The 25034-nt window shown below is 44.8% G+C and overlaps 1 protein-coding gene and 1 pseudogene across 1 annotated transcript in view; one reads left to right on the top strand and one right to left on the bottom strand.

The window, feature by feature from the left end:
- Alpk2 (alpha kinase 2) overlaps positions 1-25034 on the bottom strand; it is a 104820-nt gene that overhangs the window by 53894 nt on the left and 25892 nt on the right. Inside the window, exon 4 of the mRNA XM_026783307.1 lies at positions 22811-24509. Within this exon, the coding sequence (XP_026639108.1) occupies positions 22811-24509 (1699 nt within the window). The remainder of the gene's footprint in view (positions 1-22810; positions 24510-25034) is intronic.
- On the top strand, positions 14382-17885 carry LOC113457090 (annotated as a pseudogene).

Raw genomic sequence — 25034 nt, forward strand, 5'->3', positions numbered from 1 at the left:
GGGCTTAGCAGAGTCCCCAGCACATATTTCAACTCTGTTAGTGATTGGGCAACTGGAAACTGGGGGCTGGGGGAGGAAGGACAGGCTAAATATTTTCTGGGGAAAGCCCTAAGCCCTTGTTACTCAAAGCCGAGTCACTGGAAATCCCTGGGAGCTTGTTAGAATCACACCCCAGGCCTCCCCAGACCTGCTGAGGCAGAAGCTGCATGGTGACTTGCCCCTGGAGAGAAAAGGCAGTCTCCTGTGTGATGCCCAGAAACTGCAGATCCCTGCCCCTGGTGAGGGAGGGAGGGAGAGAGGGCCACTGTGCAGCTGTCCTTCACCTCTGCAAAATAGAGCTGGGGGGGGGGGGGCAGGTCTTTCATCCTAGCCCTCTGAGACAAGGGAAGTGGATCTCTGAGCTCAAGTCTGGTGTACAGAGTGAGTTTCAGGACAGCCAGAGATCATAGGGAAACCCTGCCTCAACAAACAAACAAACAACAAATAAAATTAAAAACGAAACAACAACAAAACACTTTTTATCACTTGGCATGTTAAAAAAAAACAACTCAGAATAAAAAGTTACCCCAACCCTAAACCCTTTTTCTCTCCTTCTCTTCCACATCTGACATCCCAAGGCCAATAACCTGTGCCCTCAAAGTAGAGGGGAATGTGTCCTCCTTTGTCCTGTAGCTTGCTGGTAACCTGATAGACAGCCCCAGGGCAGGGTGGCATGTTGTTTTTTCAAATGATATAAGAGACACAGAGGAGCCTGTCCAACAAGCAACAGGGCTGCCAGGATGCCAACTGGAATGCCTAAGCCTTGGCAGCAAGGGCCACCTTAGCCCATGCTGGTGGCTACAAATAAGGCTGCAAGAGCTGAGGGATAAGTGACCAAAGATACCTTGGTGACAAGTGCTGCTGCTCGACACTTGCACAGGACCAGCAGGCCATGGCTAGGAACGCACAGCATATAGGAATCCTTCCTTTCCTTTGGAACCGAGGCACAAATCATAATGGTGGCTACGTGGTACGTCCACACTTGCTAAACCCATAGGATAAACGACATCAAGAGTGAGCCTCAAGCAGAACTGTGACCCCTGGGTAGCTGTGATGTGTCCTGTGGCTTCACTGGCCAGAGGGACAAGGAGCCTAGCCTAGGGTGGAGGTGGGGAGAGAGCAAGAGCTGCTGGGGAGGTTTCATACTTTCTACTCAGTTTTGCTTTAAACTAAAGCTACTCTAAGAAAATAAAGTCTGTTTTTAAAGGGGAGGGAGAGATCAGCTGCAGAAGAGAAAATAAAACCAAGGCCGGGACCTGAAGCACTGTGTCATTCTTAAAACTCACAGTAACATCTGGGCACGATGACGCATGCCTCCTCTCAGGAGGCAGAGACAGGCAGGTAGATCTCTATGAGTTCAAGGCCAGCTTGGTCTAAATTAGTAGTTCTCAATCTTCCTAATGACACAGCCCTTTAGTACAGTTCCTCATGCTGTGGTGATCCCCGACCATATCATTTTGTTTTGTTTTGTTTTTTTGTTTTGTTTTTCGAGACAGGATTTCTCTGTGGTTTTGGAGCCTGTCCTGGAACTAGCTCTTGTAGACCAGGCTGGTCTCGAACTCACAGAGATCCGCCTGCCTCTGCCTCCCGAGTGCTGGGATTAAAGGCGTGCGCCACCACCGCCCTGCTCGACCATAGCATTTTTGTTGAGAACTCATAACTGTAACTTTGCTTCTGTTATGTAATGTAAATAACTATGTTTTCCAATGATCTTGGGCAACCCCTGTGAAAGGGCCATTGAACCCCAAAGGGGTCGCTACCCACAGGTTGAGAACCACTGGTCCAAATAGTGAGTTCCAGGCAAGCCAGAGCACCAGAGAACTTGTCTCAAAAACAGAAATGAAAACAAACAAATCACAATAACAGAAATAGCATGAAGCTGGGCCATGTTATCCAGCAGCCTCTGGCCAGATGTAGTTAGCAAGCATTTGAAATGTGCCTACACGACAAAGAAACTGAATTGAAAACTTATTCAATTTTAATTACTGTCTATATAAATTTAATTAACGCATACATAAAACGCTAGTATATGTGATTCTGCTTGGAAAAATCTGAAGTAGATTTGTAACATTTTGGAAATACAAATTTTTTAATTTTTTTAAAAATATTTATTTATTATGTATACAATATTCTGTCTGTGTGTCTGTCTGCAGGCCAGAAGAGGGCGCCAGATCTCATTACAGATGGTTGTGAGCCACCATGTGGTTGCTGGGAATTGAACTCAGGACCTTTGGAAGAGCAGGCAATGCTCTTAACCTCTGAGCCATCTCTCCAGCCCTGGAAATACAAATTTATACTTTCAACTGGTAGTTGCATGAATGCTAGATACAGATCAAGTGTTTCCAACTGTATATAGCTAGCGTTCAATTAAGGCAGGCTACAGGTATAAAATAAATGCCACGTTCTGAAGACTCAGAAATATCCAAAATACCTCATTAACACTTTTTACATAGATTACATATTAAAATATGATTATACTGAGTTCAAAAATATTATTAAAGTTTATTTCACTGGGTCTTTGTCATTTAAAAATGCCTTTGAAATATATAAAATTGCATTTGCACTATTCTCAATTAAATTCTCAATGGGAATATAAAAAAGGGTATAGCTAGCTCACTTGAAATTAAATATAATAGTTTCTCAAATGCTATGTAGAGTTACCCAATGGTTCAAATCCAAGATATTTGCCCAAAAGGACTGAAAACATGTCTACCCTAAAACTAGAGTGTGAGTGCTTGTGCAGAATTAGCCACCAAGTGGGGGGATTCAAATGCCCAGCTCCTGATGGCTAAGAGACACATCCAATCCATGGACTCCGTTATTCGGCTAGAAAAAGAAATACAGTCGATATTTCCACATGGATGACCCTCAGAAATACTGCACCAAGTGAAAGAAACCATGCTCACAAAGCTACATGAAGTATGGTTCTGTTTTGTATGAGATGTCCCAGATAAGAAAATCCGCAGCCACCGGAAATAATCCGAGTTTTGCCAAGGACAGGGCCTAACCTCTCCTTCTAACCCATACCTATTAGGAGTTTGTCTCCTTTGAAGAATAATGAGGATGTTCTGGGATCACATGACGTTCATAGTTATAAGCTGTTAATGTCCTTCTCAAAAGATTACATATGCGTGGCCGGCATCCATTTTAACTGGACAGACTGATTTAAAATCGAAACCAGAAGCATCTGTCTTCATTGCTATTTGTCCCTGAGGAGGGCGACGGAACTGAGCCAGAGCTCAGCAACTCAAGGTGACTTTTCTCTCCTTTACCTCTGGGAGGCATGTGGCAGACAACTGTGGGCAGACAGCTTTGACAGTAGCTTCTGGGGTGGGAGGTGAAAGGTTACCACTCTCAGGGATGCTGCCTAATATGTTACGGTGTACAGGCCAGCTGCCCAGTGAGCGTTCCTACCCACAGTGTTGGTCAGGAGGAGCTACCCAGAAATCACCTGCCCCAATCACCAGGTTTCACTATCTCCACCCATTTTTCTGCTTCCCAGGAATCACAGTTTGGACATGGCCTTCCACAAAGCTAACCTGGCCCGCTGTTCCTGGGAACGGTGGCTCTGGGTCTATGAGGATCGTCTAAGTAGTTCTCTGGGAACTATCACCCAACTTGGAGCTATTGGTTGTGGAGATGTTGGCCATGACCTGAAGTCCCAAAAATCAAGTTAGCCCCCTCCAAGGTAGACGTGTTTTCTTTTTCATGACAGATTTTCCAAGTCTAAAACAACAGGACTTACGATCCTGAAGTAGAACCCAAAGAGAGATGTCATGCCTTGCCTTGGACAACTTTGTTCTCAGATCACCTGTTCCATTTGTACTAGCTTCTGATGGCTGCTCTAAAAAGTTACCAGAGTTAACGGTTTAAATGTACTTTAATTTAAAGTACCTGAAAAGTCAGTATGCAAATTCCTCAAAACTCAGGCGGAGTGAATTCCCCAACTCTGGAAGAGTTAAAAACTCACGGGCATGTTAGTACCTACCTATAATCCCAGCATTTAGGAGCCAGAAGCAGGAGAATCAAGAGTTCAAGGTCAGCCTGGGATACACCTACCAGAGAACCTATCACAAAGACAAAGAAAAAAGAAGTACATCAGTTTATTATCTTGAATCCTAGAGGTCAGAAATCCATCCTGCGCGGGCTAAAATCCAGATATCAGCAAGGCTATGTTCTTTCTAGAGGAAACTTTGTTTTTCCAACCTCCAGGGAGAGCTGGCAACCACTGGCACACGGTACCTTCCTTACCTTCGGAATTAGAGAAACAGCATCTCCAAATTTCTCTCTGATTCCTCTCTTATTTTCCTTCTTCATTTATAAAGACCCTAGTGGTTACACAGAATCAAAGAGTTCAAGACACTCTAGTCTCTAGCTCAACAACCTCAACCCCATTCCTCTATGTAGTACGGTGGCAGGTTCACAGCCTGTGAGGACTGGAGAGAGAGGCCTTTAAGGGAGCGAGTCTGCTACGGCACCCATTAAATGGGCTCAGGCGATCTGTAGCTTTCATTTCATATGGAAACAGAACAAAGAGTTTTTGTTTTTCTAGAGTTGGAGAATTTACTCTGTGGTTGTTTGAACGCTAATGACTCCCGTGGGCTTATATATTTGAATGCTTAGTCACCAGGGAGTGGAGCTGCTTGAAAGGATGGGGTGGGAAGTGAGTGTTACTGAAGGTGGGTTAGGAGGTGTGGCCTTATTGAAGGAAGTGGTTGTCACTGAGGGTGGCTCTCTCTCTCTCTCTCTCTCTCTCTCTCTCTGTCTCTGTCTCTCTCTCTCTCTGTGTTTGGTGTGTGTGTGTGTGTGTGTGTGTGTGTGTGCCTCTGGATCAAGACCTCTTAACTACTTCTCCAGCACCACATCTGCCTACCAGCTGCCATACTCCCTACCATGATGATAATGGACTAAGCCTCTGAAACTGTAAGCAAGCTCCCAATTAAATGCTCTCTTGGATAAGTGTGGCCTTGGTCATAGGGTCTCTTCACTGCAATAGAATCTGAGTTTTGAGGAATTTACATACTGATGACTTTCCAGGTCCTAATTCTCAGTGGCTCCACGGTCACTAAGTGTTTTGTAAACTACTGTTCCAATATTTATACCTCTTTCTAGTTTAAAATAAATTATTATGACTCTGATTCTTATTTTTTGGTGGTGGTTATTTACAAAGTTCCTGAAATTTTTGCCACTTTACATAATATTTCCTTATATCTTCTCACTGACAGGTACTGGTTGTGCCCAATAAAGCCTCGCTCTTACCCACAAGGAATTTACAGTCTGGCTAGGGCGTTAACCAGGATGCTGCCAACCCCATGGGGTAGGATTTATTGCAAAGGCTCTAAAGTCAATAAAATCAACAAGGAGGAGTCATAAATCACAACTGCATGGTCATACAGGAGATTAGAATCTCAAAATGGTTATGAAACAAGGAACGCTGAACATGAGGCATTCATGAGTAGGCCAGCATCCTTCAAAGTCAGCCCTTTGAAGGGAATGCCTTCATGGGATGTAGCTCAGTTGATGGGCTACACACCCAAGATGCATGGGTCTGTGGGTTCTGTCCCTAGCACCACGTAACTGGAGACAGTAGTACATGCCTGTAATTGTAGAACTCGGGAAGTAGAGACAGGAGGATCAGGAGTTCAGGGCCATCCTCAGTTACATAGTGAGTCTGAGACAATTTTATACTACATGAAATCCCATCGCAAAGACAGGGAGATGCCAATAGTCTTTTAGAGTGTGGGAGATTTTAGGAAGTTCTCAAGAGAGACTTTAGGAAGTTGTCTTAATTAGGATCCTGCCCCAGGAAAAGCAGATCCTGATGTGTCAAATTAAATGTAGTTTGTTTGGGAGTTGACCCCAAAAAACATGGGACAGCAGAACTAGGAGACAGGAAAACCAAACCAAACCAAACCAAACACTGCTGGGAAACTGCACGAGTGAGCTTCCTACCTTGGAGGGCAGAAGAACGCCTTTCTTGGAATCATTACCTGAGCATGAGGGACTAAGATATTATCTAATGATTCCTACCCCTACTTGGTTAAGAATTTTCTAGATTTTCAAATGTGCTGGTGAGTGTGGCCAAACAACCTCCAGATCACAAAGAAGGTTCACAGGCAGTAGAGAGTTATTAGTTGCTTGAACTGCCAGGGGATCACGGAACTATCCTCCGCATCAGGAATAATTAAGTCACTTCCTAAATGGTCCAGTCAATAGAATCTTTTACCCAAATGATGCTGTTTCCTTTCAATCATTCTGATGGTTTGAGTAGGAATGGCCCCCAGAGACTCATGTGTTTGAAGGCTTGGCCCATAAGGAGTGGCACTATTAGGAGGTGTGGCCACGTTGGAGAAGTGTGTCACTGTGGAGGTGGGCTTTGAGGTCTTATACACTCAAGCTAGGCCTAGTGTGGTAATCTCCTTCTGCTGTCTGCAGATCAAGATGTAGAACTCTCAGCTTCTTCTCCAGCCCCAATGTCTGCCTGCATGCCACCATGCTTCCCGCCATGATGATAAGACTAAACCTCAGAAACTGTAAGCCAGCCCCAATGAAATGTTTCCTCTTTTAAGAGTTACTGCCTCCATCATGATGTCTCTTCACAGTAATAAAACCCTAACTAAAACAGAAATAATTCACGGGGGCCATGATCTGTCTCGGCCTCCATTCTTCTGTGGTTTGCAATCATCTGACTTCCTTATGGGACTTGAATTCCAATTTTGCCACTTAAAATGCATATACCCTGGTTATGCTAATTGCCTGCTTTGAGCCTGAGACTGTACAAACAGTGAATTCATATTTCTTGTGCAGTTGACACGATGCTTGCTTCTCCTACCTTTGGTGCAAACTTCTGACCAGGTATAGAAATTGAAATACCATCTCAGTCCCACCCTCTCCCCATCACCACAAAAAGAAAAACAATGTCTAAGAAGCATTAATAAGAGTAAAAGAAAAGACACTTCTGAGATGGTGTCACCATGGAACATGCAAAGTACACAACTAACAGGACCTCTGACTTTCCGTTTAGTTCTAGTGACTGCACTTCATTTCAGGAAAATGCTTATCCAGTTGTCATTTGAATGCCACGCCATGAGCATGGTGCTAACACCGTCATCCATAGGAGTGTAGGGCTGCTAAGACTAACTTTGCTATAAACTAAATGCATACGAAGCCCTTGGAGACTAGGATGGCTTTGTTAGCCCAATAATTTTATTTTTATTATTGAGTCACTGTACATATTTTAATTGATAAAAATGGATTGATATTGATAAAAAAAATTGCCTCTTTGCAGCTAGAAAGGGCATACCAATCTGCACACCCAACAGCAGGGCAGAAGAAAACCTGTTTGCCCACAGGCTTATCAGCACGAGCTACTATAGCTTCCAGAACAGTCTCTGAAGACGGAGATAGGGAAGAAGGGAGAAAATGAAGGGAGGGGGAGGGGATTGGCAAATTCATGGCACATTTACATACCTTTTAATGAACTGCTTGAGCCCTTTGTCCATTTAAAATTGGAGGGGGGGGTGTTTTATGTGTATTTTGTATATGCACTACCTGTATGCAGTGCTTTTGGGGGACAGAAGAGAGCATTGGGTCTCCTGGAGCCTGAGTTAGAGATGTGAGCCACCATGTGAGTACTGGGAACCAAACGTGGGCCCTCTAAAAGAGCTGCAACTGTTCTTTTAACTGCGGCGCCATCTCTCCAGCCCTCTTTCTGTCCACTTTTGATTGAACTATTCATATTTTCTAACACCATTTTTTTTTTCACATAAGACTTTCCCTACGTTTTCCCCTAAGTTTGCGTTGGTTTTATTCTGCCTTTTTGGGTTTTTAGAAATGGTCTCATGTAGTTCTAGCTGGCCTTGGACTAAGTAGCTAAGAATGACTGTCAGCTCCTGATCCACCTGCCTCTACCTCTGAAGTGGTAGGATCACACCCAGTAACTTGTAATACACTCACTCCATACTTGGCTTTCTTTGTTTACAAATACAGCTTGTGGTTGGGGTTTGTGCAAAGCACTGATTTCTCCTTTGCTTCCTTCTCATGGTTGGAAAGGCTCACTCCTCCTTTCAGTTCACTTGAGGCCCATTCTGCCAACAAAATCAGGAATTTCTTGGTAGTCGGTGCTTTGGAAATTAGAGCTATTTACACCGAGTCCCTCCACTCCGGAGTGAAGAAAGGGTAAACTGACCAGCTACACTTGCCCACCAGAGCCAACAGTGAGCATGGCCATCTCCAAGTCTTGTTTCTTCTTCTTAGAAAAAGAAGGAAAAAAAGAAAAGCTGGGTGCAGCAGAGCAACTCGACCCTTTAATCCTGGTACTTGGGAGGCTGAATCAAGAGGGTCTTGGTGAGTTCAAGGCCAGCCTGGTCTAATTAGTGAAGTCCAGACCATCGGAGCTACGTAGGGTGATACCATCTCAAAAAAGTGGAGTTTTAAAAGATAATCAGTCTTCGATTATACCAGTAATAAATTAACAATTTCCTTAATGTATTAAAACACTATTAATAATTCCTACCTATGGGTTCTCACCTCCTTCCAAGAGTTAATTGCATCTGTCACTTCGATGTCACTTTGGTGTCCTTGAGGCAGACCAAGCAGGTTAGCATTTTGGCACTCCCACCCACACTGAGATCTATGCACTAGCTCCAAAAAAATGGATCACCTCTCCTAACCACCCCTCAGTAACTCCTCTTTGGGGACCAAACACAGAAACATAGCCTGAAACTAGGGAAACTGGACTGATCTGGTCTGAACTGGTTTTCAGTGTGTGTGTGTGTGTATATATACAGTAAAGCAAACTCTCTGAGTGAGCCATCTTATGCCTAAACACGATCAGGTGTGCGCACGATAAAAAACCAGATGCATTGTGTGGAAAACATGCACAGTAAACAAAGGCTTATGTAGCCCAAGACTCACTCAAAACAGGAAGTCACCCGTGCCTCGCCCCTCAGTAACATCCTCTCCTCCACCCGAACCCAGGAAAGCACGCCCTGAATTGCAAGCCAGCGGCCTTGAGTGAGGCTCTGAGAGCCTGCGGCGGCGAAGCAGCTTCGCCTGCCTGAGCTTTCACTTGGCTCTCCAGTGAGATCTCTACTGGACTCTTGTCACCTGTTCCAGTCCTTCTGCTTTCGTTTCGTGTGAATTTTGTTACCCTCTTCCCCTCCCCCCATACAATCTCACCCTCTACTCTCACGCCCTACCTTCTAGTTTGACGTCCTAGATACCCAAACACCCACACACATTTATATGCACACACATATAAATACACATTAATACAAATCTAGACTCTGCCCGGGAAATTGTACTAATTTGTCTCTCTGAGTCCGGCTTATCTTGCTTAATGGCTTCCAATCCCATCCACTTCCCTACAGATATCATGATCTCACTTTACATAGACAGGAATTCCATCACGTATATACACACTTTCTTTTCCCAAGCAGCTTTTGATGAACATCCAGGCCAGCTCCGTTTCTTAGCTAGTGTGAAGAGTTTGGCAATACACACATACAGGCAAGGGTCTGTGTGCAGGGCCAGCTGAGGGTTCTTTGGGTTTATATCCAGGAATGATATAGCTAGACCACATGGAGTTCTGGTTTTGGGTTTTTAAAGAACCACATTGATTTCCCGAGTGACTATAGCAGTTTATATTTCTACCAGAAGCGTCTAGGGGTTTCTTGCCTCTTCCCCCCCCCCAGCATTTGCTATCATTTGATATAATATATACTATGACAGACTGGCTTTGGGACACAAACTGGACCGTGTGGTATGTATTACTTTGTAATAAGCCTTGTTAAATTGTGATGTGGACATTGTTTGAACAGGCTATGTAGTCTGTCTAGACATTTCTCTCAACATGGCCTTTCAGGTATGGTCAACCTGTGGCCCACACATGTGACTGCATGAAGCTGAAGACAGTGACGAATGGGGCCAGACACTAAATCATAAGCATGCTTGAAACAGTATGAGACTTTCTGTGATCAATTCTTTGTTTTGCAACTGGATTGCAGTTTGTGATCATGAACTTTGTACATGACGTCATCGCGCCACAGGATCAAAAGTTCTGATACACACGACGAATTTCATAGCAGCCATATGTTACAGAGTCTGCGGGTGAGCGTGAAGGCTTGCGTAAGAGTAAATACTGGGAAGTGAAACTGCCCCATCATGGCCAACAGTTCTCTCACCCTTAAAAAAATCAAAACAAAACTGCCAAACTATGCACCTGTTAGCAAATATAGCCACATCCCCATAATCTCAACTTGATGCTATCATCCTTTGAGATTTTAAAAAAGTATATTTATCTCTCTGTGTCTCTGTGTGTGTGTGTGTGTGTGTGTGTGTGTGTGTGTGTGTGTGTGTCTGTGTCTGTCTGTCTCTTTCTCTCTGTCTCTCTGTGTGTGATTTACAGATCTAGTCCCAGGACAACCAGGACTGTTACACAGAAAAACTAAAAAGAAAAAAAAAAGAATAGTTTCTAATGTTTTCCTTATTGGTTTATAGAATTTTTTATTGTTTAACCAAGAGACCCATTAGAAACTCCCTGAGGGCCATTGGGAGGCATCAATATTTTCCTTCATGCCTATTTTTCAGCATTGCATGTGTTAATATTCCCTAAAATGTGAAAGGCTGTGTTATTGTAAACCATTTTCAATGCAGTATTTGACCCTTTATTCATACTGACTCATCTACTTATGTTTTGGTGGCTGCACTACCTTGATAACCCCAGCTTTATCACTGATTTCAGTCAGTCTGTGATTGGTTACTTCAATGTCCTTTTCCCCATCTTGTTTCAGAGATGCAAGCTCATCTTCAGTCACAGAAACACCCAAACAAGCCAATAAAACCTGATTATTGCTTCTAGCTCCAGCCAAAGGCAGTAGTGCAGGATGGGTTACAGGGACCCTGAAAGCCCAATGACCTTCCTCATACCATCCAACCACAAGTATTGGTGAGGGGTGAGTTACAGAGACCCTGAAAGTTCAATGACCCTCCTCTTGCTAGCTCTCCTGCTGTCATCCAAATCCCTGTTGCTGTACTCCTCAAAATAAAACTCAGCTGCAAATGACACACCTGTTCTGGATTACTTACAGTAAACCAGGGTCTGTGTTTATTTCAGTTGCATGGACAGGTGAAGCACAGGCCTCGCTTAAAGCTAGGAAGGGGAGAAAAGTTGCGGTCGTGAGGGAGGAGGGGCTCTTGTTCCTCGGAGGGTGGAGGATTAAGCTTTGCGAGCCCCAGTCTTCCCATTGTTTCCACACTGGACGAATTTTTACAGAAATAACCCAGTAGTCTCTCTGGATTTGCCTAGTTAAGCACACAACTTCAAACTGAACTACCCTCAAGAGTCACTCTGCGAACTTAACTAAAAAGGCAGATTTGGTGTGGGACTCAGATGCCTGTGTCTCCGTATAAATGACCCCGGCCTTCACTTTTCAAAATGGCCCCATAGACTCAGAGCAAACTTGACGTTTACTCTCCTTAGGTCCCCGGAGATGTCCCTTTGTCAGAGTTTTGGAATGTTTCTGTAATGAACTGGTGTGGGGGAATACCAGCTTTGAGCTATGTCAACAGTAGCATGATGTCGGTTCCTTTGCAATACCTTGCAAGGCAGAGGGAGTAGCTGCACTAAATGGAAGTTGCTGGAATAAATTACAGAATAGAACCTCAAGCAGAAAGTAGAGATGACATTTACCAGCTTTTGCTATGATAGCTGGGCCCTGTCGAGAAATTTGTTCCAGGGTCTGGATTGTCGGCAGCTGGCCTAGTATCTAAGAGTGTGTGTGTGCTGTAAACGGGCTCTGAGATCTGTTCCTGACTTCTGTCTGCCCCAACTAAAAAGTAGTGAGGATTTGCAGTCCACGGCATCCTATCACAGATAGCCAACCAGTTATCTCAGATTTTAGAATGATCTATTTTCCAAATGACCCACAAGGAATTTACTTCCCTGTTCTCGTATGTCAAGTGTGAAATTTTGCCAGATGTGAGGTAGAGCCCAGGAAAGCAGAAACATTTTAGCCCCAGACTTGTCTAACCTTTTAACATTGAGATCCAACATTATTATCTACAATGCTCATACTCAGGAACTGCACAATTGAACTCTAAAAAAAAAAAAATCACACAGACACAAAAAAAATCTTGTAACATTTTAAGTTAGCTTACAGTTTTGTTTGGGGCCCCATTTATAGCTATCCCACGATGCATGTGTCTCATGGACCATAGGCTGGACATACTTAGGTGAACAATCCCATGATTACCATTAGAAAAGTAGCACTAACTCATCTAATGCTTTGTTCCATAGCTAAAATTTTGGAAAGTCTTAAGGTGAGTATAACTATTCTTCAGGTCTCTATACCTCTGCTCAGCAAGGTTCAAGTTGAAGCCCCCAGGGTCTGCATCTCATTCCATGTGTGCCTCAAGACTCTCTTTCCGGGTTGTGTCTTAAGCTAGCTGAGCTTCTATAAGGGCATCATGCCCAATCCCCACCACAGGAATAGCTACACCGACATCAGAATCTCTGAGGTACAACTTCAAAAGTCACCACACAGGGTTCTGAAGCACACCTCGGCTCCTGCACCATGGAGGTTAAAGAATCAGCTGAGAGCAGTAAAAACTCTCAATGTCCGAGCCTCACTGCAGTCCTGAGGGCTGTGGGCCTCTGGTGGTAGACAGAACACAGGAGGCAAATCTCAGGAGAATCAAAGGGAACTGAGAAAAACGCCTTCATATATTTGCTCATTCATTCATTCATTCATTCATTCACTTTTATCCCCATACTGGGGGTGGAAGCCAGGGCCTCCAGCATGTTAGGCAAGCACTCTACCACAGCCCTTCATCCCAGGCCGCTTAAGAGCTTTCTAGTCTAGGAAAGATGTTGCGCTCTGGAACCTTGGTGCTCACAGGAACATCTGAGAGGATGGAGTTTAAAGGCAAATCTGAACTGGCTTTTTGGAGCCCATTTCCTATGGAGGGGGGGTTCCTTGTACAGCCTAGATACAGGGGGGAAGGCCTTGGTCCTGCCTCAACTTGATGTGCCAGACTTTGTTGACTCCCCCTGCAAAGGCTCTCTCTCTGAGGAGTGGATGTGGTCTGGGGAGCAGGAGGAGGGGAGGGAAGGGGAATTGGGATTGGTATGCAAAATGAAAAGTAAGACAGAGGTGGTGCACATCTTTAATCCCAGCACTCAGGAGGCAGAGGCAGGGGGATCTCTGTGAGTTTGAGGCCAGCCTGGTCTACAGAGCGAGTTCCAGGACAGGTTCCAAAGATACAGTGATGTGGGAATGTCATATAGCAATCTGTTGATTTCATTGGTTAAGTAATAAACAAACTGCTTGGGCTCATAGCTTAGATCATAGGTGGGTGGAGTAAACAGAACAGAATGCTGGGAGGAAGAGGAAGTGAGGTAAGACACCTCAGACAGAGACTCGACAGCTCTGCTCTCTGGAGCAGAGACGAAATGCTCCCCTCTCCCGGAGACGTGATTCAGCTCCGACCCAGGATGGACGTAGGCTAGAATCTTCCCGGCAAGACCGGTGCTCACAGATTATTAGAGATGGGTTGATCGAGATATCAGAATTAGCCAATAAGGGCTAGAGCTAAAGGGCCAAGTAGTGTTTAAATGAATACAGTTTGTGTGTTGTTATTTTGGGCATAAGTTTGCGGGCAGTGGAGTGCTGGGGATGCAGCTCCACTGCTATTATTACAACAATACAGAGAAACCTTGTCTCAAAACAAAACAAAACAACAAAAAAGAAAGAAAGAAAAGAAAAGAAAAAGAAAAAAGATTATTTTTAAATTTAAAAACTAAATAACTAAAATAAAAGCAAATCTGTTTCACCAGGATAACCATGAGGCTTGGAAAACTTGAACTTAGAACCAGATGACCCACAGACCACACAGAAAGATTGAGGCAGCAAGTACTAATTTCGTTTGGTTGTTGACACCGAGAACAGCGACTACAGGGAGCCTGAACAGGATCTTGCCCATCCAGGACAGCTACTGGTGTTTGGAAGACATGGTGTAGCTGGTTTTGTGATTTAAAACAAAACAAATGTTTGAGTCCCTCCCTGCCTTGGGATGGTGTTGACAGGAGGCTCAACTGCCACGCGCCCTAGGAGAAAGACGAGCCTGGGTAGCCTCTGCCCTTCCTGCCATTGTCACCCGGGAGCTGGCTTCTCAGTCCTCTGCAGCCACTGTTTAACTGCTGTTGTGAAACCTGTCTTACATAAAGGTTTGGGGGGCTGCTGTCATTTCTCCTGCCCTGCTAGCCCTCGGAATTATTTGCCAGAGACTTCCAATGCACCCTGCCTGTGACAGGTCAGTCAACACAGGTTCGAAACTCCGATATGCGTGTTCTTGTACCACCTTCCAAGAGCATGCGCCGGACGCAGGTGAACCCCAAGTTTCAGTCATACTTCCAGGATTTTAAATCTTCTTAGCCCAGCAGACAAACTGCCACATTACAGTACAACTGGGGACCACTAGGTGAAGACAGCAACTGGCAACTTTAGGGGACAGAAACCCAATACTTCGTAGGAATTGTGCTATGTAGACTTCAAGGTCTTTGTCCCTCTGCCTCTGTCACAGTAGTTCCCAACCTTCCTAATGCTGCGACCCTTCACTACAGCTCTTCATGTTGTGCTGACCTCCGATCATAGATTACTTTCGTTATTACTTCACAACTGTAATAGGCTACTGTTATGAATTGTACTGTAAATATCTGTGTTTTCTGCTGGTCTTAGGGAACTCCTGTGAAAGGGTCATTTGACAACCCCCCCCCTTGACCTATCATGCTCTGTCATTGTTCTATCACCATTTTGTTTTGGAGATTTTGTTGGAACTTTCTGAGATAGGGTTTTGATAGAATCAGGCCACCCTTGACTTTACTCTGTAGCCAGCCCAAGTTGGCTTGGAACTTTCCATCCTCCCAGCCCAGCCCACCGTGGGCAGCACCATTCCTTAGGCAAGGGGTGCTGAACTGTATAGTGGAGAAATGGAGAAGAGTAGAAGAAGGCCAGCGAGCTGCGCATGTTCATTTGCTCTTGCCTGTGGGTGTGATGTGACTAGCTGCTCCAAGTCTGACTTCCCTGGGACCTGGAAATGTGAACTGAACAAATCCTTTCTCCCTTAAATTGCTTTTTTTTTTTTTTTGAGGTATTTTATACAGCAGCAGGAATGAAACCAGGGCACCCGGCTCTGAACTCAGAGAAGTAAGAACTTAACAACAAATGTTTTATCCATAACAACAAAACAGAAATTGACTCAAATGTTCTTTAGTCCATAAGTCATTAAACAAACTCCAGGATGCACAAGCCTCACCTAAGACTGCTTAGCAAGAAAAGGCTTGAACTTCCAGCACACACAACCTGGATGAATAACTGGGGATTGTGCTAAGGGGAGAAAAATTCCCCAGAGGTTACATACTTTCTAATTCAGTTTCTATAGGATTTTAGGGTTGAAGGACAGATCAGCAGTCACCTGGGATAGAGAAGAAAAGGGCAGGAGGGGTATGGGTTCAGTGAACAGTTCAAGGAGACACAGGAGATCTCTTTGATGGAGCTATTCTGAGTAATTTTTTTAAATGTGAATATACAGTTATCTTTAAAAAAAAAAGTCTTTAGTAAGGCATGAATTCTGAATGGGGATAGAGTACTTGTTGAAGGCATGCAAACCATGAGATTCAATCCTTAGCATTGCCAAAATCTAATAACAAAAGCAAAAGAGGAGAAAAATCATAAAATAAAAGTGGTAATATCATTAGTTATTAAATGTGTTCGGCACTTTACATGTAATCTTGAATCCTTCAGACATTTTTGTTGTTGTTTGTTCGTTTGAGACATGGTGTCAAACCTGAAACCTTGGCTGGAACTTGCTATGTAGACCAAGCTGGTCTAAACTTATAGTGCTATGCAAATACTTTTTTTAAAAAAATTCTTTATTTTTATTATTTTATATGTCCGAGTATATATATAAAACATGTGTACCTGGAGCCTGAAGAGGCCAGAAAAGGGTATTGGATTCCCAGAGCTAGGAGGTTGTGAACCACCTGATATAAGTCCCGGGAATACAACCTTGTTCCACCGCAAGGGCAGCAAGTGCTGTCAACTGCTGAGCCGTCTCTCCAGACCCCTTATGACACTTTAGCAGTGACATTATCACTGTTTGCTTTCCAGGTGAGAAGCCGAGAAGGTTTAATACGATTTTCCTCAGTGTCAGAAAGTAGCAGGACGGGGAACAAATCCAAGGCTCAAGCCCACACTCTGTCCGGTAGTACCCCCTTTGCTCATGGGAGACACATTCTCGGACCTCTGGTGATGTCTGCAACTGTGGACGGCACCCAACCCTACCCTTCAGGGCCTTTTCTGTTACACCATGGACCAAGGCTGTGACTTTGAAGTCTGGGGCACAACAGCACAATGAGCAAAATGTCTTATTCTTCCTGCACCTGTGTGCAGGGCTTCTGCTGTTACCATAGATCTTAGGTATCTCAGCATGCCGTTTCCTTCTCTTTCCTTATTACGTTGGAGACTTCCTCCTTCCTGCTTGAAGGAAGCACTTAGTGGCCTCTGTCTGACTTTTCCGAGGTGCTACATTACTCTTCCTATACTTCAAGGGCCATTATTGGATAAGGTGCCTGAACAAGCGCTGTGATACCACAGCAATCAAGACTGCTCCTAAGGGACTGACAGGGTGAATATGTATGCAGTGTGGTTCTCTGCACAGAGGAGGGGTTTATATGCTACCTGGGGCCAAACTAGATAACACAAGATGTTATTACACTGCTCAGAATGCCTTACAAGTTAACTCTTATGAATGATCTCTTTCTGAAACCACAGATAGCAGAAAGGCAGATAAGAGGTAGGGAGCAACCGTACCAAGCATGACGAAAAGGGTGGTTAGTGACGGGGAAAGCAAGAGGGGACAGCCTCCGTGAGCAGCCAGGAGCGACACCTCTTCCCACTGCGTTCTCAGCAGCAGCAAGCTCCCGTGGTTGATTTCCTGACAGAACTGAGTCAGTTGCTCTTGTTGAGGCACAAGAGGCTTATGGTTAAAGCCATATTGGACCATCAAGGCTGTAGATTTCTAGGCAAACAGGTCCTATCCATCGTCTGTGAAGTCTTGGCCAAGCTTGTGTTATTCCCAAGAGAACCCACATTGCCTTTTTATTTATAGCGCCCCCCCCCCAAGCATTTAGGACCATCAATGATGGCTGTGGGAAAGAGGGGCATAATGCTGCATGTTGACTCTAGGAAGAGATGTGTCCCACGAGATCTTCCCCAGCACCTGACAAGCATGTCCCTTTGATCCTCTGTAGCTGCCGAAGCTCCCTCCTGCCAGCACGGGAGGGGAACTAGGTTTGGGTTGAGTGTTGCAGCTTGGAGAGAACTTGATACCCATGAGTGTGGAGGGCCCGCCTCCTGACAATACCGATATTGCCTGGGCGTTATCACAGCAGTTCTGGAGGCTGGGAAGGGGGCTGATAGGTACCAGATGGTGTACCTATTCCCCGGAATCCTACTGAGGAGCTGGAGGTCCATCCCAGTAAGTCTTGACTCCACAGAGAAGAGGCGTTGGAGCAGCTGCTGTGGTTGCAGTCACTGCTAGCACTGCTGGAACATCGACCCAGTAGCCCCACGAGGACAGGAAACCTCACCCCACGTGTTAGCGGAGGAACCCCACCTCCAGGGATTACAACTCCTCCACCTGGCATGAGACCACCCCCCATAGGACACAGATTGGCCTCTTCCCTGCTTGAGGGATACCTGTAGCCATGTCCCCTCCAGGATGAATCCCTTCTACCGGGAATTAGAGGCCCACTGTTCCAAGGAATGTGTCCACCAAAACAGTAAAAGCCAAAATTGCACACCAACCATTAGTGTGCACAGGAGAATCCAGGTGTGAGGTGTGGTGCTCCAGAACTGGGCTGCTCAAGCTTTTTGCACTCCCAAAACTCCTTTCAGCCCAAGAGATTGTATATGATCCCAGGGTATACACACAGGCACATAAAACAAGTACACAAATCAAGCATTTATGGATACTATTTACTGATAATATAATATTTCACATCAATTCTTTGACACATAAGCAATGTTACCACTTATTAAAGATAAAAGTAAAATTGCATACTAACGAGATAGCTATGCCTGCTTAATTTTATCTAAAGAATGAAATCTTGGTTGAGTACTTGATTCCACAAGGTAGAAGGTATCTTTAATGATTTTCAGAGTTAATAGATATTTTGATTTTTATACTTGTCAATAATGAGACCTCTGCGTTGCATAAATATGTAGTACATGGTGGCAAAATTATTTTTAGGGCTCTTTCTTGAAAAAAAAAGTTGTATATTCTATTCTAACTCCAAGCTAAAATTTATTTAAGGATCTGTATGTGCATGTGTGTTCATAAGGTGGGGAGCACGCATGCTCACGTGTGGAGGCCAGAGGCTGACATTGGGTATCTTCCTCAGTCACTCTCTGCTTTAATGTTTCTAAGATTTATTTTAATCATTTTTAAATGTGTGCGCGTGCATGTGTGTGCGTGTGTGCGTGCGCGTGTGACAAGGGTGGAGTATATGCATGAGTGCAGTTTCCTGCTGAGGTGGAAGGCACAGGATCCGCGGCAGCTGTGACGCACTTTGAGCTCAGCTCCTCTGCAAGAGGACCTATGCTCTTGACCCATCTTTCCAGCCCTATAGGTTAGTATAATTTTTTTAAACTTTTTTAAATTTATTTATTTAACTTTATTATGTTCGTTGGTGTGAAGGTGTCAGATCTCATGGAACTGCATTTTCAGACAGTTGTTAGCTGCCATGTGGGTGCTGGGAATCGAACCCGGGTCCTCTGGAAGAGCAGTCAATGCTCTTAACCGCTGAGCCATCTCTCCAGCCCCGGTTAGTATAATTTTTTTGAGGAAGTCTCTCATCGGACCTAGAGCTTGTCGCTTCAGTTGTACTAGTTGGCCAGCAAGCGTCAAGGACCTTTCTGTCTCTGCCTCCCCAGGAACCCCAGCCTCTACAGGTGCTGGGGGTCAAACTCTGGTCCTCATGGTTGTGCAGCCAGTACTTTCCTGGTTGGGCCATCTCCACAGTCCCCCATGGATTCTTTGAACGAGACTCAACTGCAGTGACATCCCACAATGTGACATGGGCCACTACAGTCAGGAACACCCCTGAATCAGGGTGTATTCATGTATATAATATAATTCTATTGTGCACATATTACACATGTAATTATATTAATGTATATAATGCAACTAATGTGCTTGATTTGGAATTAACTTTCGGTTGTTGCATGATCAGAAACCTTTTGCCATTGCTAAACTTTTCCTGACCCCCACATTCACTACGGGGTCACGACCCACAGTTTATATAGCTAGGCTTTAGAATAAACCAAACCATTCCCAGGACTAGAAGAGCGGATGGACGGGCATCTTGTCTGTGGGAGGTGGCCAGCAGCATCTGACATGTGGAGATAATGATGGACTGTGCTCAGGACAGTAAAGACTGTGACATAATCAATAATCGCTGGAATCCTGCCTAACTAGGTAGTTAACCTCCTACTGTGGGGTTACGTATTCTCTCGGTGACTGGGCGCCTATGATGTGGCAGCCACGACTCTAGCACTTGATACAACACACACCAAACAAATTCTGCTCCACCAAAGAGTTGCCTCGCTTTCTCTGATTAGTGCTAATTCCTCGTCAGCCCGATCTTCACTCCCAGGACCCGAGACTGCACACTTGTACTGTCCACTTGTAGTCTTAGAATTGCAAAAAGACACACGAAGCTCTCTGGGGTGAAGTGAGGCAGACACAGGCATTGTGAACTCAAGGCGTGGGTGAACTTACTCCAGCGTGGCTGGGGAAAGAAACTTAAGATGGGCAGAGTTTCAGGCCTGGGATCAAGAACATGAGCTCAAAATCAAGATGAAGAGTTGGCGGTGTGATCCTTGATGAGGATTCAAGTTAGCCTGGGGTACCCTTCTCTGTTTTCCACTCCCAAACTGGAAGGCGCTTTGGAATCTTCCATAAACGTAGAGAAATTGGGGGCTTTCCAATCCTAGCCTGGGTCAGTAACTATTTCAAGACAATGCCTAACAAGTTGGCTTGGCTTTGTGAAAGAGACGGGAGACGACAGAAAGTAAAGACACCTGGAGACTCGTGAGTCAGACAGGAGGTATTCTGCAGGAGGCCCTTACAGAATAATAACACAGGCGATTAGAGGCATGGAATTTCCCTCAGAATGCTAAACCTGATGATGTTCAGGTGAAGACAGAATGCTAAAAAGATAAGCTGCCAGTCACTTCCTGCAAAGAGACAGCTCGAGGTAAGTGGGTAAGACTAGACTTGAGGATGGAAAAACTTATAAATATGAATCCGAAGGCAGGATTTTAAAGCATTCAAAAATCCCTAGGTGCCCAAACCTCAGGAGTCAGAGAATAAATATTTAAAATGCACTTGAACTTAGTTATGGAAAAAGTCATTTTTCCCTGGATCATATTATACAAGGTTTTATAGAATTCCCAGTGACTCCCCTATTTCTATGTCGAATTTGCAATAATAATTAGCCACTTGCTATCTGTTAGCCATGATTTATAGGGTGTAAGAAATATAGATATCTCCCATAATTAAATAGAAACTTTTCACAGGGCTAAAAGAATCTGCATTTTTACATATGCCAAACCCAGAAGGAAAAATCCTCCGGCTTTAATCTAAAGAGAAGAAATGCCACTGGCCCAAACATTCCACTTTTCTGTCACTTTTCTGAACAGGGAAGTTCAGGGTCTTCATTAATCACCTAATAACACTGCACAACATCAGTCAAGGGGGGACAGACGTGGATTCACAACGAACTCTGACAGATGGGTCCAGGCTTGGTCCCAAAGACTGGGCATTTTATTTAGCTGCATTTTCAGTAAATCAGCTTGCTGGTCACAGACGTATACATCTCCAATTCTGGTTAGGGCACAAACTGAGGAAAGCAGGGATCCCTTCCCTCCTGGCCACAGTTAACAGATCTAGAACCTGCTTCTCACAGAACTGAGTCTAAAGCCAACATGGTCAACTGCCACCTTCCTCTTGCCTCCATCTGTTAAGAGGAAAGGCCCTCTTTGGAGAAACACATTCTAACTGCACAAGCGACTGTAGAAAGGTGCTTAGCTGAACTAGAAAGGGACATTCTGTGTTCAATGGCATTAAAAGGTTAACACTGGCACTTCAGACTAGCAGTTAGCCAAAGTTCCTCTGTGCACCGGTCATGTGCATAGACCTGTGGCCGTGGTGTGTGAGCCAATCCATGGGATGTTTAAGGAACACAATGGACCAAGCTGGTTTGCCAGCAGAAAGGAGAAAGGGTGGCTCCATCTGGCCAACTTCACCAGCAGAACAGAGCAACTGGTTCTTCTAGAGTTCGGGTCTGGACATTTGTACTTTGGCTATTTTATGACAGGACCTTTAGGAATCCAGAGCCCTGAGGTCTATTATTTCTTCTCATTGAGTTCAGCTACTTTGCATTAGGGATTATTTCTTTGGAGTGTTTAGTCTTCTATAAAAATAATACCAGATTTTTAATATAGATTCCCAGGTAGTAAGAAATATCAGTGTTTCTTCAAGTTTGGGAATAACAAGAAGTATAGTAAAAGGGTAATAACAGTAATAATTATGATAGATGGATATGTAGATGATAGATAATTTAATAGATACATGGGTGCAAACATACATATGGACACACAGACATTCCTAAAGACATTTGTTTCCAAAAGCCAAATCTTGTCCATAGCATATCATCAGCCCAAAACCTATTATAAAACTACATAATTAAAAATACAAGTATAGGAAACGTAATATTCTCTATGCATTAATTATTCCTATAATTCTGTCTCTTTCAAATCAGAACTAAAAATTATACCCAAATCATTATCAGGGGACAATACACTTTCTTGTTGGCATTTTCTTGGCCTCTTTTATACTTTATGATCTAAGGAAAGCAAAAAATAAGGCAAACGCCCAATCAAAAGCATTGCATCACACGCACAACAAGATCAGCTTTTCCTTTTTTCTCCAGTGTGGCAAGGCTGCCACTTGTATTATGTGTTCTGACTAAAGCCGAAGTCTACCATTTTCAAAGTGTACCTGAAAAAAGACCAGAAAGAATGGGATCCCCCTCCCTTTAAAGGCGACACCATGAACAAGTACTTGAGAAACTCTCGGAAGACCGAGCACTGCCTAGTAAAACGCATGCCGTAGGCAAAATATCAGGTTTCTTTCGCAGCTGTCCAGAATCCCATTAGTACACTTCACCCTATCGCTCCTTTGCTATAATTAGGACGGCTCAGGGTTTATCTGGGCCTTCTGTCAAAGCCAGATTTCCTTCCTAGCTGCCGAAACAGCAGCCACCATTCACAACTACCCCAACGCACTGGAATATTTATTTTGATTTACGTTAGAGTACAAGAATTGTGTGAAGTGACAAACACCACATACACACACACACACACCACACACACACACATACACACACCACACACACACATACACACCACACACACACACATACACATACATACACACACACCACACACACACATACACACACATACACACACACCACACACACACATACACACACACCACACACACACACCACACACACACACACACCACACACACACACCACACACATACACACACCACACACACACATACACAAAACACACACACACACACAAAACGTGTCCTCTCGCCGTTTAAAAACAAAACAAAACAAAGCAGGTCTTACCTGAAGATGGTCAGTCTGGTCTGCTATCTGGCTTGCTTCAAATATTTGATTAAACAGCTCCCCTCTTCTCCCCAAGCTTGTGTCCCCTTCCTTCGGAAGTGGGTCTGCCGGTGGCCGAGGGGTTTTGGTGTCGCGCTCTGCAGGAAGCGGAATACACGGTTCTTCATGGAAGTGGGAATTCCAGCCAGCAGCTCCTGCCTCGGTGTGTGTGGGCTCTTGTCCACAGTTCCCAGTTAAGGGGTGCCTAGTCGGTTCCTTGGGGAGCAGATCAAGCGTGTCTTTTGGAGAATTGTCTTTCAGCAGCTGCTTCTTGGCATTTGCCTTCATTCCGGGCCGCCTCGCCCTGGTGGGTCTCAAGGCAGCCTTTCTGCCGCCCGGATGCTTTTCATCTGCTCTTTCCCCAGCCAGGCTTTTCAAACCCTGCTTCACTTCTGACTTTTCTAACCCCCCAGACGAGGGCCTCACCCCTGCCTCCGTCTCTGCCTTATCCATGGTCTGCAGACTGTCACTGGAGAATTCCTCTCCCGCTTCAGGGTTGTCTCTGGTTTCTCCCCGAATTCCTGGACAATCATGTCCAACAGCCTCGGAAGCAGTAGGGAGTGGAGTCCTCCCCGGTTCAGTCATCTTAGCGGTTCCATCCTGGTGAGGTCCCAGAGTAAGAGTCATTCCTGCATGCTGGGGTAAGGGACTATGCCTGGAGGCTCCGCTGCTCCTGACCCCCACTTCCTGGGGTTGTGAGTGATAAGGACACAAGCCAGTGGTGGCATTCGTAGGCCCCATGTCACCCGACACCCGAGGCCCACAACCCATTTCACTGAGGAAATGCTCACGCCCACCCGGTCCACACTCATTCAATGCCATCTCCTCGTCATCGCTTTCTAATAAAAAAACTCGGTCAGTCCCCAGCAGGCTACTTTGCCAAACGGCGTTAGAGTAATCCGTCATAACATCGGAACATTCCAGATACTCCAGGTCATCATCCGAAAACTCTTCCGTGTAGGTTAGGGTTATCTCTGGGCAAAGTTCATAGTCACTGTCAGAGTCTTCACTGGAAACCTGTGGGCCGCGCTGCACGGTGATGGAGTTGCTGTCACCTGGGTAAGGACACAGGGTGGCCTCCGGCAGTGGGAGACTAAAACTGATGTATTTCTGTGCTTTGGGGTTTTGATGACGAGGGGTGACAACCTCCTCATTAGCCCCTTTGCTACCTAGGTCACCACCAGTTAACCCCGGCTCAGTTGCATGCCCTGTCCTGTGCTGACATACGTCCTGTTTTTCGGTAGTGTTATCTGAATGAAAGGAATTGTCTTGTGTGTTGTTTGAATTGTACGGCTCTATCCTTTGTCTTGTCTCTTTAACATCTAGAGGATTCTCAGAATTAGAAGCACCAGAGTCATACATGGCCTCTCTCTGGGGCAACCATGAGTGGCTGGATTTGTGGGGGGAGGAATCAGCTGACATGCAACCCCCCACACTTTCTTCTCCTTTACAAGGGCTCCATTTCTCATCTGTGGGCTTTATGTCATCTCCTTCATGTCTCTCTGTTTCATGTTTGCCCACCACATCCCTGGCACCTCCTGGGTCAGGAGACACTTGCGCATCCTGCAGACACTGGACCTCAACGGATGCCGAACAGCAGATCATCCCCTCGCGGTTTCTTGCAGAGACTTGATAAACAGCAGCATCGCTCTGGGTACAGCTAGAAAGAGGACAGACAGGTCAGTGTAGTGACATTTGTCACATCTTGGTGTTTGAGAAAATGGCCAGCTCTGAAAAAACTAAGAGGAAATATATGTGTGTGTGTGTATGTATGTATATATATGTATATATACATACATATATAGTCTATTTTTATTTTACTGTTTAAGTTAGCATTAGTGCTCTTGAATTTCAAAGAGCATTGTGTGCGAGAGGCATTCTATACAAGTAATAAAGGCATTCTATCTCAATGTTCCCAAACAATGCCAGCAGTAGCTCTTTTTAGAGACTACAGAAAGAAAGTTTTACTTTTTTGAAACTATACTATAGCTATGTCACTTCCCCTTCCATTTCCTCCCTCCAAGAAGTGGGATTTCTTGTCGAAGAAACTATACAATACCATAATGGGGTTGTATGTTGGAAGGTCGGTGCCATTTCCTCCCCAATGGGACTGAAAAATCTAGCTCCCAGCCGTGAGCTTCACTGCTGGAAATGTGTGTCCACATGTCACCTTGACTAATGTGGA

Source organism: Microtus ochrogaster, chromosome 18, assembly GCF_000317375.1.
Source record: "Microtus ochrogaster isolate Prairie Vole_2 chromosome 18, MicOch1.0, whole genome shotgun sequence".
Classification (NCBI taxonomy): domain Eukaryota; kingdom Metazoa; phylum Chordata; class Mammalia; order Rodentia; family Cricetidae; genus Microtus; species Microtus ochrogaster.